This window comes from Raphanus sativus, chromosome 3, assembly GCF_000801105.2.
Source record: "Raphanus sativus cultivar WK10039 chromosome 3, ASM80110v3, whole genome shotgun sequence".
Taxonomy (NCBI): domain Eukaryota; kingdom Viridiplantae; phylum Streptophyta; class Magnoliopsida; order Brassicales; family Brassicaceae; genus Raphanus; species Raphanus sativus.
The window spans coordinates 10,330,282-10,342,347 of record NC_079513.1 but is presented as its reverse complement, the minus strand read 5'-3'; the positions used below and the strand labels follow the sequence as shown (position 1 = coordinate 10,342,347).

The following is a 12,066-nucleotide window of genomic DNA, read 5'->3' as shown; positions in this document are numbered from 1 at the left end:
TCTCTTTATAGCCTTGAACTTCTTTAGGTTGTTTTTAATCGACCTCCGAGATCTTCTCCGCTTGAGGTGGAATCCGCAACAGCTTCCCCTTGACTGGGTCCTGCGCTTCTTCTTGTTATGACGTGAGCTTCCTCTTCGTCGTGACCTCTTCAGTTAGGATCCTTAGCTTTCAGCCCTCGGCTCTAGCTCAGCTCTCTTTAGGCCTTGAACTCGTGATGGGCCTATCGTGGCCCATCATCGTCTTCTATTATTTGTTAGTTAGCTACCGGGCCATATTCGGGCCCAACACACCTCTACTATTACGCCAATCGCAAGTCACGTAATTTGCTCGTCTTTCCTAAACCCTTCATATTCTATTTATTTTAATTTGTATTTTAATATATATATTTTGGTTGGTATATATATATATACTTTTATTTAAGAAATGATTTTAATTATTTATTTGTCACATTTATCATGATTTTAGATAATTTTACTTTATATTTACACTAATTTTAATTAATAGCTTTGATTATTTATTTTATTTTAAATACTTTTAACTAAATAGTTAGTTTGAATAATAATCTCTATTAATATTTATATGATACGAACTTGTATATACCGTAAAGTTAATAACATGTATTATTTTATTTTAAATAGCCAAGTTAAAGTTTGTTACAATGAAGTAATATTTAATATAAGATAAAAATTATCATAATTAAGACATATCATCTATTAAAATAATAGTTAATTAATTTTTATTTTTGGTATTTTTGATTAATATAACAAAACAAAATTTAATATTATTTTTACATTATTTGCCAATCAAAAATACTCTATCAATTTTTATACAAAATTAATTATCAAATTTTTTATAAATTTCAAATATATACAAAACTTACTTAAGCAAAATAATGTTTAAATAATATTATCCCGAGATATTGCAAAAGTCGTGTAATTGTGTTTATATATAATTATTTTCTTTTGATAAATAATAACACTGGATTTTTATTTTGCTCGAAGTAGCTTATTATATAAATAGAAGGATCCCTTCAGCTTCTTCTTCCTTGTCAGTTGCCACCGTCAGACATAACACACACAGTATACATTGCAAGCTTGATGTAAATTCAACGACTTACCACTTTCTTGTGATCCAAATTAAAAAGAAAAAAAAAACACTTGTTTGTTCAATTGATTTCTCTCGATAACATGTAAACTGGATCCATGTATCGTTTCCCAAGTTTCTTCATCGAGATTCAATCTTCCTCTCACAGAACTCCTCACTCCTGCTCTTCGCTAACCTCGACTTGAGAGAGATGTTCTTCGAAATGGGTTTGTCCGGTTTGAAGTAGTTTTATGAGTTGTTTCCCCCTTGAACCGGGTTTGAGCTCAGATCTTTTAACCTCCTCGGAGAGAGAAGAACTCCAAAGTGTTTGACCAAATTGACTATGGAAGAGACTTTCGTGCCGTTTGAAGGAATCAAGAATGATATGAAAGGCAGACTCATGTGCTATAAGCAAGACTGGACCGGAGGATTCAAGGCTGGATTCAGGTAAATTAATTTTACCGATGAAGGAATGAATATTCCATTTGATTCTTCTATATGAATATTTACATAATCTTCTTCTTCTAATTGGGTAGGATTCTGGCTCCCACCACTTACATATTCTTCGCCTCTGCCATTCCTGTCATCTCCTTCGGTGAACAACTAGAAAGAAGCACCGGTAAGTTGCTTCTCAACCAACAAAGTTTCCACCTTTTTTTATCAAATATTTGATTTTGGAAAATCTGGCAGATGGAGTTCTCACGGCTGTTCAGACCTTAGCATCCACCGCCATCTGCGGCATCATTCACTCCGTTATCGGAGGTCAGCCACTGCTTATACTCGGTGTTGCTGAGCCAACTGTCATCATGTATACTTTCATGTTTAACTTTGCCAAGGCCAGACCTGAACTCGGACCAAACCTCTTCTTGGCTTGGTCTGGATGGTAAGAGTCCTCTTTGTGGTTTTTGATTTGCTTAAAATAGTAACCATGTCTTTAAGAATGCGTGTCTGTGGTAGGGTTTGTGTTTGGACTGCTTTGTTGCTGTTTGTGATGGCTATATGTGGAGCTTGTTCCATCATCAATAGGTTCACCCGTGTAGCTGGCGAATTGTTTGGACTCCTTATTGCTATGCTCTTCATGCAACAAGCCATCAAAGTAGTAACCTTTCCCACCACCATGTTTGTTTTCATCTCTAATGCATTTGATTTGATTTGATTGATCCAGGGGCTAGTGGATGAGTTTCGCATCCCCGACCGGGAGAATCAGAAGCTCAAGGAGTTCTTACCTTCCTGGAGGTTTGCTAATGGGATGTTTGCTCTGGTTCTCTCCTTTGGCCTTCTTCTAACTGGACTTAGAAGCAGAAAAGCCAGATCATGGCGGTACGGTTCTGGTATGTGAGTGACTAAGCTTAGATTCTTTTAGTATTCAGATGAAACATCTAACTGACTCAGTTTGATGCAGGCTGGCTCAGAAGCTTAATAGCTGACTATGGTGTACCACTCATGGTGCTAGTGTGGACTGGTGTCTCCTACATTCCAGCAGGAGATGTTCCAAAAGGAATCCCCCGGCGACTTTTTAGCCCTAATCCTTGGTCCCCTGGTGCTTATGGAAACTGGACCGTTGTAAAGGTTCTGTCTTTTACCTTTACGTTCAACTAAGAGTTGACAGACTTATAAATGTCTAATGACTTGAACATTTTTCAGGAGATGCTTGATGTTCCAACCGTCCACATAATTGGAGCTTTCATTCCAGCGTCAATGATTGCTGTGCTTTACTACTTTGATCATAGCGTAGCTTCACAGCTTGCTCAGCAGAAAGAATTCAATTTGAGGAAACCTTCTTCTTACCATTACGACTTGCTTCTTCTTGGGTTCCTGGTAAGCATGTGGAGAAAGAAAAGACTTGCATATCTCAATATTTTTCTCTTTGGGAGCTTACTGGTCATATAATCATTGCAGACATTAATGTGTGGTCTACTCGGAATCCCTCCATCAAATGGTGTCATTCCTCAATCTCCAATGCATACCAAGAGCTTAGCAACTCTTAAATATCAGGTAACGTTACTACTCACCACAGTCCTATTTCCCCCATGATTTTTTCCTGAGTTCTGAGACCAACCAAGCTTGGCTCTCTTTGCAGTTGCTTCGTAACAGACTGGTTGCAACAGCAAGAAGAAGCATCAAAACGAATGCGAGTTTGGGACAACTCTATAACAATATGCAAGAAGCTTATCATCACATGCAAACACCATTAGTATACCAGCAGCCTCAAGTAAGAGTATCTCTCCTTTTTTTATTTCCAATAGAAGACATAACTAAGAATAGCTTCTTTGCATTTGCAGGGTTTAAAAGAACTGAAAGAATCAACAATCCAAGCAACTACACTCACCGGAAACCTCAATGCTCCGGTTGATGAAACTCTGTTCGATATAGAGAAGGAGATTGATGATTTGTTACCAGTGGAAGTCAAAGAACAGAGGGTAAGCAACTTCCTTCAGTCTACAATGGTTGGAGGATGCGTTGCTGCTATGCCTATCCTTAAGATGATTCCAACATCAGTCCTTTGGGGTTATTTTGCCTTCATGGCCATCGAAAGCTTACCAGGAAACCAGTTCTGGGAAAGAATCTTGCTTCTCTTCACAGCCCCAAGTCGTCGCTTCAAGTAAACTAAAACCTCCACTCTCATTCAAGGCCTCTCTTTTTTTCTGTGGCTCATTCGTTTCTGTTTTTGGCAGAGTTCTTGAAGATTACCACGCAACATTCGTTGAAACAGTTCCATTCAAGACGATTGCAACGTTCACTATTTTCCAGACGACTTATCTCTTAGTCTGCTTTGGCCTCACGTGGATTCCAATTGCAGGAGTTATGTTCCCTTTAATGATCATGTTCTTGATTCCCGTACGACAGTACATCCTCCCTAGATTCTTCAAAGGAGCTCATCTTCAAGACTTAGACGCAGCAGAGTATGAAGAAGCTCCAGCTTTACCCTTTAATCTCGCAGCGGTAACCCAGTTACTCTTATTTTTATCTACTTTAGCTTCTTTTTTTTTTTTTTAATACTTGGTTTGTAGCAGGAAACGGAGATTGGATCGACAACTTCGTATCCAGGAGACTCAGAGATTCTTGATGAGGTTATTACACGAAGCAGAGGAGAGTTTAGACATACGAGTAGTCCTAAGGTCACGAGTTCGAATTCCACTCCACTCAATAACAGGAGTTTGTCTCAAGTGTTTAGTCCACGAGTGGGTGAACTCAGGTTGGGTCAAATGAGTCCTCGAGTTGTCGGGAATAGTCCTAAACCGCCGAGTAATGGGAGGAGTCCTTTGAACCAGTGCTCTCACTGAACTGAGAGACTATACATATTCAAGAAGCTCAATAAGACAAAACCCCAATGAGGCTGAGTGTTTAACTAGTTAATTAATTTGATCTTTAGTTCTTGAAAAAAACCCCAAAAAGCTTCTTGAATCTCTATTTGGTTATTGTGTGTTTGTGTGTTTATGCCCCTTACCTGGTGTTTGATCTTGACGCTTGAGAGTTGAGTCTGTAAAATCTTACCTATATCGTAATATATGTAATGATGCGAGGCAAATATGTAAAAGATTTTAAATTTCAACGATAAGTTTATATGATCGGCTGTAACAATCGTGCTAGTTGCTACATTGTTCATCAGAAAAGAATAGTTGTTACAATGTATTTCCATTGATAGTACTGACAAAAAGAATTTAGAAAAAGACAGTACATGCTTCTAAACTGCATGTAATAATTCACGCTTTCCCTTTTGATTTATTTCCCACGCTTGTTTTCCTTACCGGATTTATTCATGTATGAACCAAATAAACGTATGTATGTAAGCGTAACATCATAGTGTATTTAATTTACTGACAGTTGATTTGCATGTGTGGATAGATCATGCACATGTAATCCTTAACTTTGTAGAATGTGTTGGTAGCAAATGCATATGAGCATGAAGAGAGTGGCTATCTGGTTGAAATTTTATCATGTCCTTGTGGTACTTTACATATAAAACAATACAAGGGTCAAACACATATTGGTACTTAATCATGTCCTTTGGTACTTAATCAAACATATAAATTTATTTAAACCTAAATTATACATTATAAAGTTGGAAAGCATTTAGTAATTTTTGGATAGGTTTCTAGAAATAATGGTGATGATTGGTTCGACTGTGGTTTTGAAAATTTAAATGTAAAAGTTTAGCTGTATATAAATTGGTTGTAGCAGTAAAGTTGTTACTGTATATTTTTTTTGTAGAAATTTTTGTTGTAGTTAAATTTGTTGTAGCTGTAAGTTATAAGATGTAGATATTTTAAAATAAAATATGTGAAATATGTAACGTATATATAAAATAATTAACTTTTATCAATTAAATAATTTATACTAATAGTTTTTATAAATTATCAAAGTTTATTGTTATTTAAAATGGGATACGTAAATAATATAATTATGTTATTTAAAATATTTTAATAATTTTAAAAACACCCAAAATTGAATTAAATATTTATAGATGTTTTTAATTATGATTATTTAATTTATTTGATATTATAGATATTTTTTTATTTTACAGATTCTACAGCCTATAAAAAAAGCTTTAAGTTTTTTACCTAAAATACATAAGAAAAAAAATTACTTTATTTTTTTTGTTGTAGCTTTAAAAATAAAACTAAAGGAGACAAAAGATCTTCTTGACGTAAACCTCTTTCTAGAGCAATATTTCCTTTTGGCTGTCCATTCATGAGTACTTTGTATTTCACCGATGTGATACACTTCATAATTCAGGTAATCCATACCTCAAAGAAGCCCATTTTTGCATTACAGCCTCAATAAACGACCATTTCATTCGGTCGTATACTTTACTCATATCTGTTTTAATGGCCATCATTTTGTTCCTTCCGCTCGGCTTAGTTTTTAAGGCATGGAACATCTCTTGCGCAATTATGATATTGTCCGAAATTCTTTTTAACTCGTAGTATTCAAATTCTATTACAAAATCAAAAACAAACAACTTATCATATATATGTTGTATATAGATGCAAATACAAACTATAAAACAAACTTATTTGGAAGCAACTATAACATCTCGGTTTGTGATATATAAAAAGTTTAAAATAATTGATTTAGTTACCGATGTCACAAAAGTACACGTCTTTTTCTATCACACATCTATACAGAGCTCCAGTGTTAAGGGTACTTAATCTGGAGTAGTAGATATATGGATGACCTACAAGAAAGTGATTTTCGGTTCTTGTGAATAATATTAAATCACGTAGAAAAATCATGTGGTGATTACATGGTCAATAAACAAGATTTTCGAGCCTCAAAAAAAATTAATGCACCATCCTTTGCAAGGAATAGAGTCCACATGCCGAGTGAACAGGTGTGCGAAGCCCATTAATCGTGGATGCACGGACGTTACAAGTGGTATTAGATCCAACCCATATTTGTGTGGAGCCCTTGTGTGGGTTCTCACTAACATTGGTAGTGATCTTATGCCGCGACGAAGACACATTCTGTGAAAGAGGATGAATTGTAACATCCCATTTTTAATATATGAAAAGGTTTAAAAGAATTGATTTGGATATATTACATCAAAATGCAATTGCCTTCCAGTCATACATCTAGAAAAAAACTTCAGAGCTAAACGTGCTTGAGCTGGAGTAGTAAAAGAATGAGTGACTTATCGGAAAATTATTCACGATATTTTGTGAGTGAGGCCACATCTTAGCAAATATCATGTGGTGATTACATGGTCAATAAACAAGAGTTTCGGGTCTTAAAATAATTAATGCACCGGCCGTCTCACGGAATGGAGATTGTGGGTATGGAAAACCTGTAGAAATCGAAATCTACACATTGCTATAAATCTAAAGCATGTAGAAATCAGAATCTACATATTAATATAAATCTAAAATTAGTAGAAATCGATTTCTAACATGTTTAATATATTCTACCTATTTTAGAATACATGTTCTACAGATAAGGATAATATTATAAGAGAATATTTGAGAATATTTTGTTTTCTTATTTATTAATAAAAATCGATTTTTTTTAAAAAAACTTTTTTTTAGAAAAATCTTTAAAAAAAAAAGAAATTCGTTTTTAGAAAAGAAAATAGAAAATCGTTTCAAAAATCGATTTAAAATAAATAGAAAGATCGTGATATATTAATTCTAATTTTTTGAGATTTTAATTTCACCCTTTTGTAAAAATTATATTTTAATATTCAAAATTATTTTTTTAATTGTAATTTCGAATTTATTTTTTGAAATTTTTAAAATTTTTAATTTTTCTTTTAATTATAGTTTTAATTTTAATTTTTTTAACTTCGAAACTCTTTTGAGATTTTTAATTTAAGTTTTTAATTCTTTTAGTAAAAAAAATATTTTAGTATTCAAAATTAGTTTTTAATTGTAATTCAAAATTTTAATTGAAATTTAAGGGCAATATTGTCATTTAAAAAAATTAGTCTAATAAGATATAAAGCAAGAGAGATTAGACTAAAATGACATAGTTATTATTTTTTGGGTTAAAAAATCAATTTTCCCTATATTTTATTTGACACACATTTACAAATTATAAACACAGTAAAAAATTATAAACACAATATTTGTAGAATAAGACGCACACCTAACAAACAATCAAGATTTTAGTGCCAGTCAATGGTGTTTTTTCTTGAGGATCTTTTAACGTTTGACAAGTACTGGTTTTATTAGACTTTTCACGTTCGAAAGACATTTCCACTATTGATTAGGCGACGGATCTTAAACATCTTGATGGAAGTTTACTAAAATTAAAATAACTAATTGTCCTTTCCATATAAAAGGCAATGTTAGTATTATACTCACGAGGCGATTAGGTAGAGATAACTCATATACAGCTAGAAGAAATTTAAGTTTATTTATTGACACAAACTGACACAATAAAAACAAAAACCAAGTGATATATGTTGTATGTATGTAATGTTAATCACTTAATTGTACGTGCTCGCATTTTTGTGTATACGGTTCTGTATTTCGTTTATAGGTTGCCTATAGTTTATCTACATCTCTTCAAGTTTGGGAAGACAATTCGTTGGATGGTATTTTCAAGTGGAGTTCTTATTCTGCGCCAATTACATTTTCTTACGAGCAAAATACAATTAGAATTCTTGTACTATATTTTTCCTTTATGACCATCCCCGAACATGTGAATATTCTTTGCGATGTTTAGTACGGGGAAAGTGTTACTACTTTTGTTTATTTAAATTGAATTAGTGCCAAAACTTGCTACCCCTTAGACTTGGATGCAGCGTCTGCTATTCACTGAGAAGGACGTGAAAAGTAGTGCTACGGATACCAATCGACGGTAACACTTTCATGTAAATAACCTATTAACTGGTAACTAGCTCACTGGATACCAATCGACGGTAACACTTTCATTCCTAACAAAGCAAAATAGCTGATCAGATTTGAAGTTAACTTTTAATAAGCTAAAATTCCAAATATAACATCATCTTCCGTCTAGCTTAATTTGAATTGAAACCTAACAAAATCCGTCAGTTTCCTCTCAAAGTTGTACACAATATTTGATATTACTAAATGTGTTTATACTGCTTAGATAATCGAATGCATTATTTTATTTTGAAAATCATATCTTCAGTTATAATTTGATGCATATAGTTTCTTTCAAAATATTAATAGAAAGAATGGTCAATAATGCATGCTATGGATTTCAGTATATAAATACTAGCCTTGAAAAGTTATTTAGGTGTAGCAAAACTGAAATCCATCAACAATGTCCGGAAGCAGGCAAGTGCTTCATTCATTTAATCATTTCTCAAGTATTTATAAACACCTATACATGTTTTTAGGGTTAGTATACACAACCTTTTGCTGACGATTAATATATTCCGTGAATGTAACTGTTAAAATTAAACCAGCAGATTATATGGCAAGGTCGTAATCATAACAGGTGGAGCCAGTGGGATTGGAGCCGAAGCAGCTAGGCTCTTCACTGAGCACGGAGCTAAGGTGGTCATCGTCGATGTACAAGAAGAGCTTGGTCTGAGCGTTGCCCTTTCCATCGGAGAAGATAAGGTTACTTACTATCACTGCGATGTTACAAATGAGATGGAAGTGGAGAACGCCGTTAAGTTCACCGTCGGAAAGTACGGAAAACTAGACGTTCTATTAAGTAACGCCGGCATCATGGACCAGCCGGGGAGCGTCCTCGACTTTAATCTCGAACAGTTCGACCTAATAATGTCGGTAAATGTTCGTGGTGCGGCTGCGTTTATAAAACACGCTGCACGAGCCATGGTGGAGAAAGGCACGCGTGGGTCCATAATATGTATGACGAGTTGTGCCGCAGAGATCGGTGGCTCGGGAGCTCATGCTTACACGGCGTCAAAACATGGGCTTCTTGGGCTGGTTAGGTCGGCTTGCGGGGATTTAGGAAAATATGGGATTAGAGTTAACGGCGTTGCACCGTATGCGGTGGCGACGAGGATGAATAGCTCCGATGAGGAAACTGCGAGGACGCTGGAGGAATATTGTGCAGCCACAGGGATTCTCAAAGGGGTGGTGCTTAAGGTTGGCCACGTTGCTCAGGCTGCTTTGTTCCTGGCTTCGGATGATTCGGCTTACGTTAGTGGCCATAACCTCGTAGTTGATGGCGGTTATACTGTCGTTAAGAACGTGGATTTGGACTTTTCTAAACAATAAAACCAGGCATTTTCTTGTTATGTCGCTTTTCTTCACCAATCGGGACTTCAATAATCTGGTGTTTTTTGAGATAAATATAATAATAATAAAGGGTATCAAGCAAATACAAGATCATATTTGTGCTGATCAAGATAATATCTATCATATGTTGCGATAAGGATACATATATATGAATAAAATAAGAGGAACACATTATAGAAAGTTATAACATTAGTTTGCTAACCATAAACTAACTAATTAAATAATAAGGCGGTGGAAACAGCATAACCTAATGGTTAAAGTCTAAAGATTTATATATTCAGATTTGGGGTTCGACATGGTGCAAATAAATACAACTAAAAGTTCCAGACTATGCAATTTATTGCAAATTATCTCAAATCGAGGTTTCAAATCCCAGAGAAAACATTATTTATTAGGCTAGTATGCAGATTATAAAAGAAATGATTACAAGAGATTTTTAATATGGTGCAAATAAATACAATTATGTAATATTGTCAGTTGTCAAATCATCTATTTAATTTTCCTAATAATTGTAATATCATAATAAATCAGCATTAAAAAAAATAAGAGGAAAAAAATGAGACGTCTCATAATAAATGTACAAATTGTAGTTTTTAACTTACGATGCTAGAATCCGATATTTTGCTAAACGTGTCAATAATTATTTTGAGCTAGAAATCTATAAATTAGTACTTTTTTTGATGAAAAAAATTAAATATGCAGTGGAAGAGATTTGAACTTGGCTGAGTTTTACCATATGAGCCACTGAAAATTTATTAAAATCTATAAATTAGTACTTTTCCTTGTATACTCATCAATGACCCTAAATTTTAATAGATTTATACTATTTACTTTATACTAAAAATAATGCAACTTATCAAGAAAAAATGTTTTAAAATATTAATATGTAGCAAGCAGAATATGTGTTATCATAGGTGGGAGAAATTATATATATATATATATATATATATATCAAACTTTAAGAGAAAAATTATGAATTTATAATATCAGATATATCTTAGATTAAATTTTTCAAAAATATGCAGATTCAGTTTTAAAAATATAATGTGTAATTTAAGGAACAAGGATATTTTAATGAAGTTATAAATTGTAACAAATGAAATAAAGATTATTTTACCAAAAAATGAAATAAAGATTATCTACCTTTTTAATTACTTTTGCTGGAGTTAGTTTAGTATTAATATATATATATATTGAATATTTATCCTTGATGTTGTATCCTTTGTAGACTATCTAACAATGTCAGGAAGCAGGCAAGTGCTATATTTTTCAAACACGCATATTTTGAGTAATCCATCGGACAATTATCTAATTATTTTACTTGATCTCTATATTACAGAAGATTGGATGGCAAAGTCGTGATTGTAACAGGCGGAGCCAGCGGGATTGGAGCAGAATCTGCTAGGCTGTTCACTGACCACGGAGCTAAAGTGGTTATTGTTGACATACAAGAGGAGTTAGGCCAGAACGTCGCCGTTTCAATTGGTAAAACAAAGCAAGTTATTACAATGCGATGTCACAAACGAGACAGAGGTAGAGGAATGCTGTTAAGTTCACCGTCGAAAAAGCATGGAAAACTCGACGTTCTGTTCAGCAACGCCGGCGTCTTAGACACGCCAGGAAGCATCTCGACTTGAATCTCGAACATTTTGATCGTGTAATGGCGGTTAACGTTCGCGGTGCGGCTGCGTGTTTATCAAACATGCAGCACGTGCCATGGTTGCTAGTGGCACACGTGGTTCAATAGTTTGTACGACTAGCGTTACGGCGGAGATTGGTGGTCAGGGACCTCATGGATACACAGCGTCGAAGCATGGGCTCTTAGGGCTGATTAGGTCAGCTTGGTGAGTTGGGGAAACATGGGATTAGAGTAACGGCGTAGCGCCGTTTGCGGTGGCGGACGGGGGATGACTAGCCGTGATGAGGAGACGGCGAAGCAGGTGGGGATATTGCGAAGCGATGGGAATTCTGAAAGGTGTTGTTTTGAAACCTAATCACGTGGCGGAGGCTGCTTTGTTTCTTGCTTCTGATGATTCTATTTATATCAGTGGTCATATCTAGTTCTGGATGGTGGGTTTAGCGTCGTTAAGCCTCTTTAAAATAAAAGAAGTGTGGTTTCAAACTCTAAGCCTATGTAGGCGTAATAAAAATAACATAACTAGGTAATAACCGTGCCTTGCACGGAATGAGATTATTGATTTTGTATCTTTTTAATAAGTATGGGTATTAAGGTATCCGTCGGTTTTTCGGATATCGGGTTTTTCAGGTTAGAAAATTAAGTCTCGTTCGGGTATTACAAAA

The 12,066-nt window shown here is 34.6% G+C and overlaps 2 protein-coding genes and 1 pseudogene across 2 annotated transcripts; all 3 read left to right on the top strand.

The window, feature by feature from the left end:
* Positions 1-1,040: 1,040 nt before the first annotated feature.
* Positions 1,041-4,653, top strand: LOC130510197 (boron transporter 1-like). The gene is made up of 12 exons (XM_057006603.1): positions 1,041-1,531; positions 1,621-1,703; positions 1,775-1,967; positions 2,042-2,180; positions 2,250-2,415; positions 2,487-2,653; positions 2,729-2,902; positions 2,984-3,079; positions 3,165-3,296; positions 3,367-3,686; positions 3,760-4,027; positions 4,099-4,653. Exons 1-12 carry the CDS (start codon positions 1,428-1,430, stop codon positions 4,366-4,368), a joined length of 2,112 nt encoding a protein of 703 aa, XP_056862583.1. The 5' UTR covers positions 1,041-1,427; the 3' UTR covers positions 4,369-4,653.
* A 4,162-nt stretch (positions 4,654-8,815) lies between these two features.
* On the top strand, positions 8,816-9,778 carry LOC108845183 (short-chain dehydrogenase reductase 3a). The gene is made up of 2 exons (XM_057006303.1): positions 8,816-8,829; positions 8,964-9,778. Exons 1-2 carry the CDS (start codon positions 8,816-8,818, stop codon positions 9,742-9,744), a joined length of 795 nt encoding a protein of 264 aa, XP_056862283.1. The 3' UTR covers positions 9,745-9,778.
* Positions 9,779-11,004: 1,226 nt separating this feature from the next.
* On the top strand, positions 11,005-11,864 carry LOC108846674 (short-chain dehydrogenase reductase 5-like; annotated as a pseudogene).
* The last annotated feature ends 202 nt before the right edge of the window (positions 11,865-12,066 follow it).

Coding starts and splice junctions, on each gene's coding strand:
- LOC130510197 (XM_057006603.1), top strand. CDS start 1,428: ATGGAAGAGACTTTCGTGCCGTTTGAAGGAATCAAGAATGATATGAAA. Junction 1,704..1,774: donor ACAACTAGAAAGAAGCACCG/GTAAGTTGCTTC, acceptor AAAATCTGGCAG/ATGGAGTTCTCACGGCTGTT. Junction 4,028..4,098: donor TACCCTTTAATCTCGCAGCG/GTAACCCAGTTA, acceptor GGTTTGTAGCAG/GAAACGGAGATTGGATCGAC.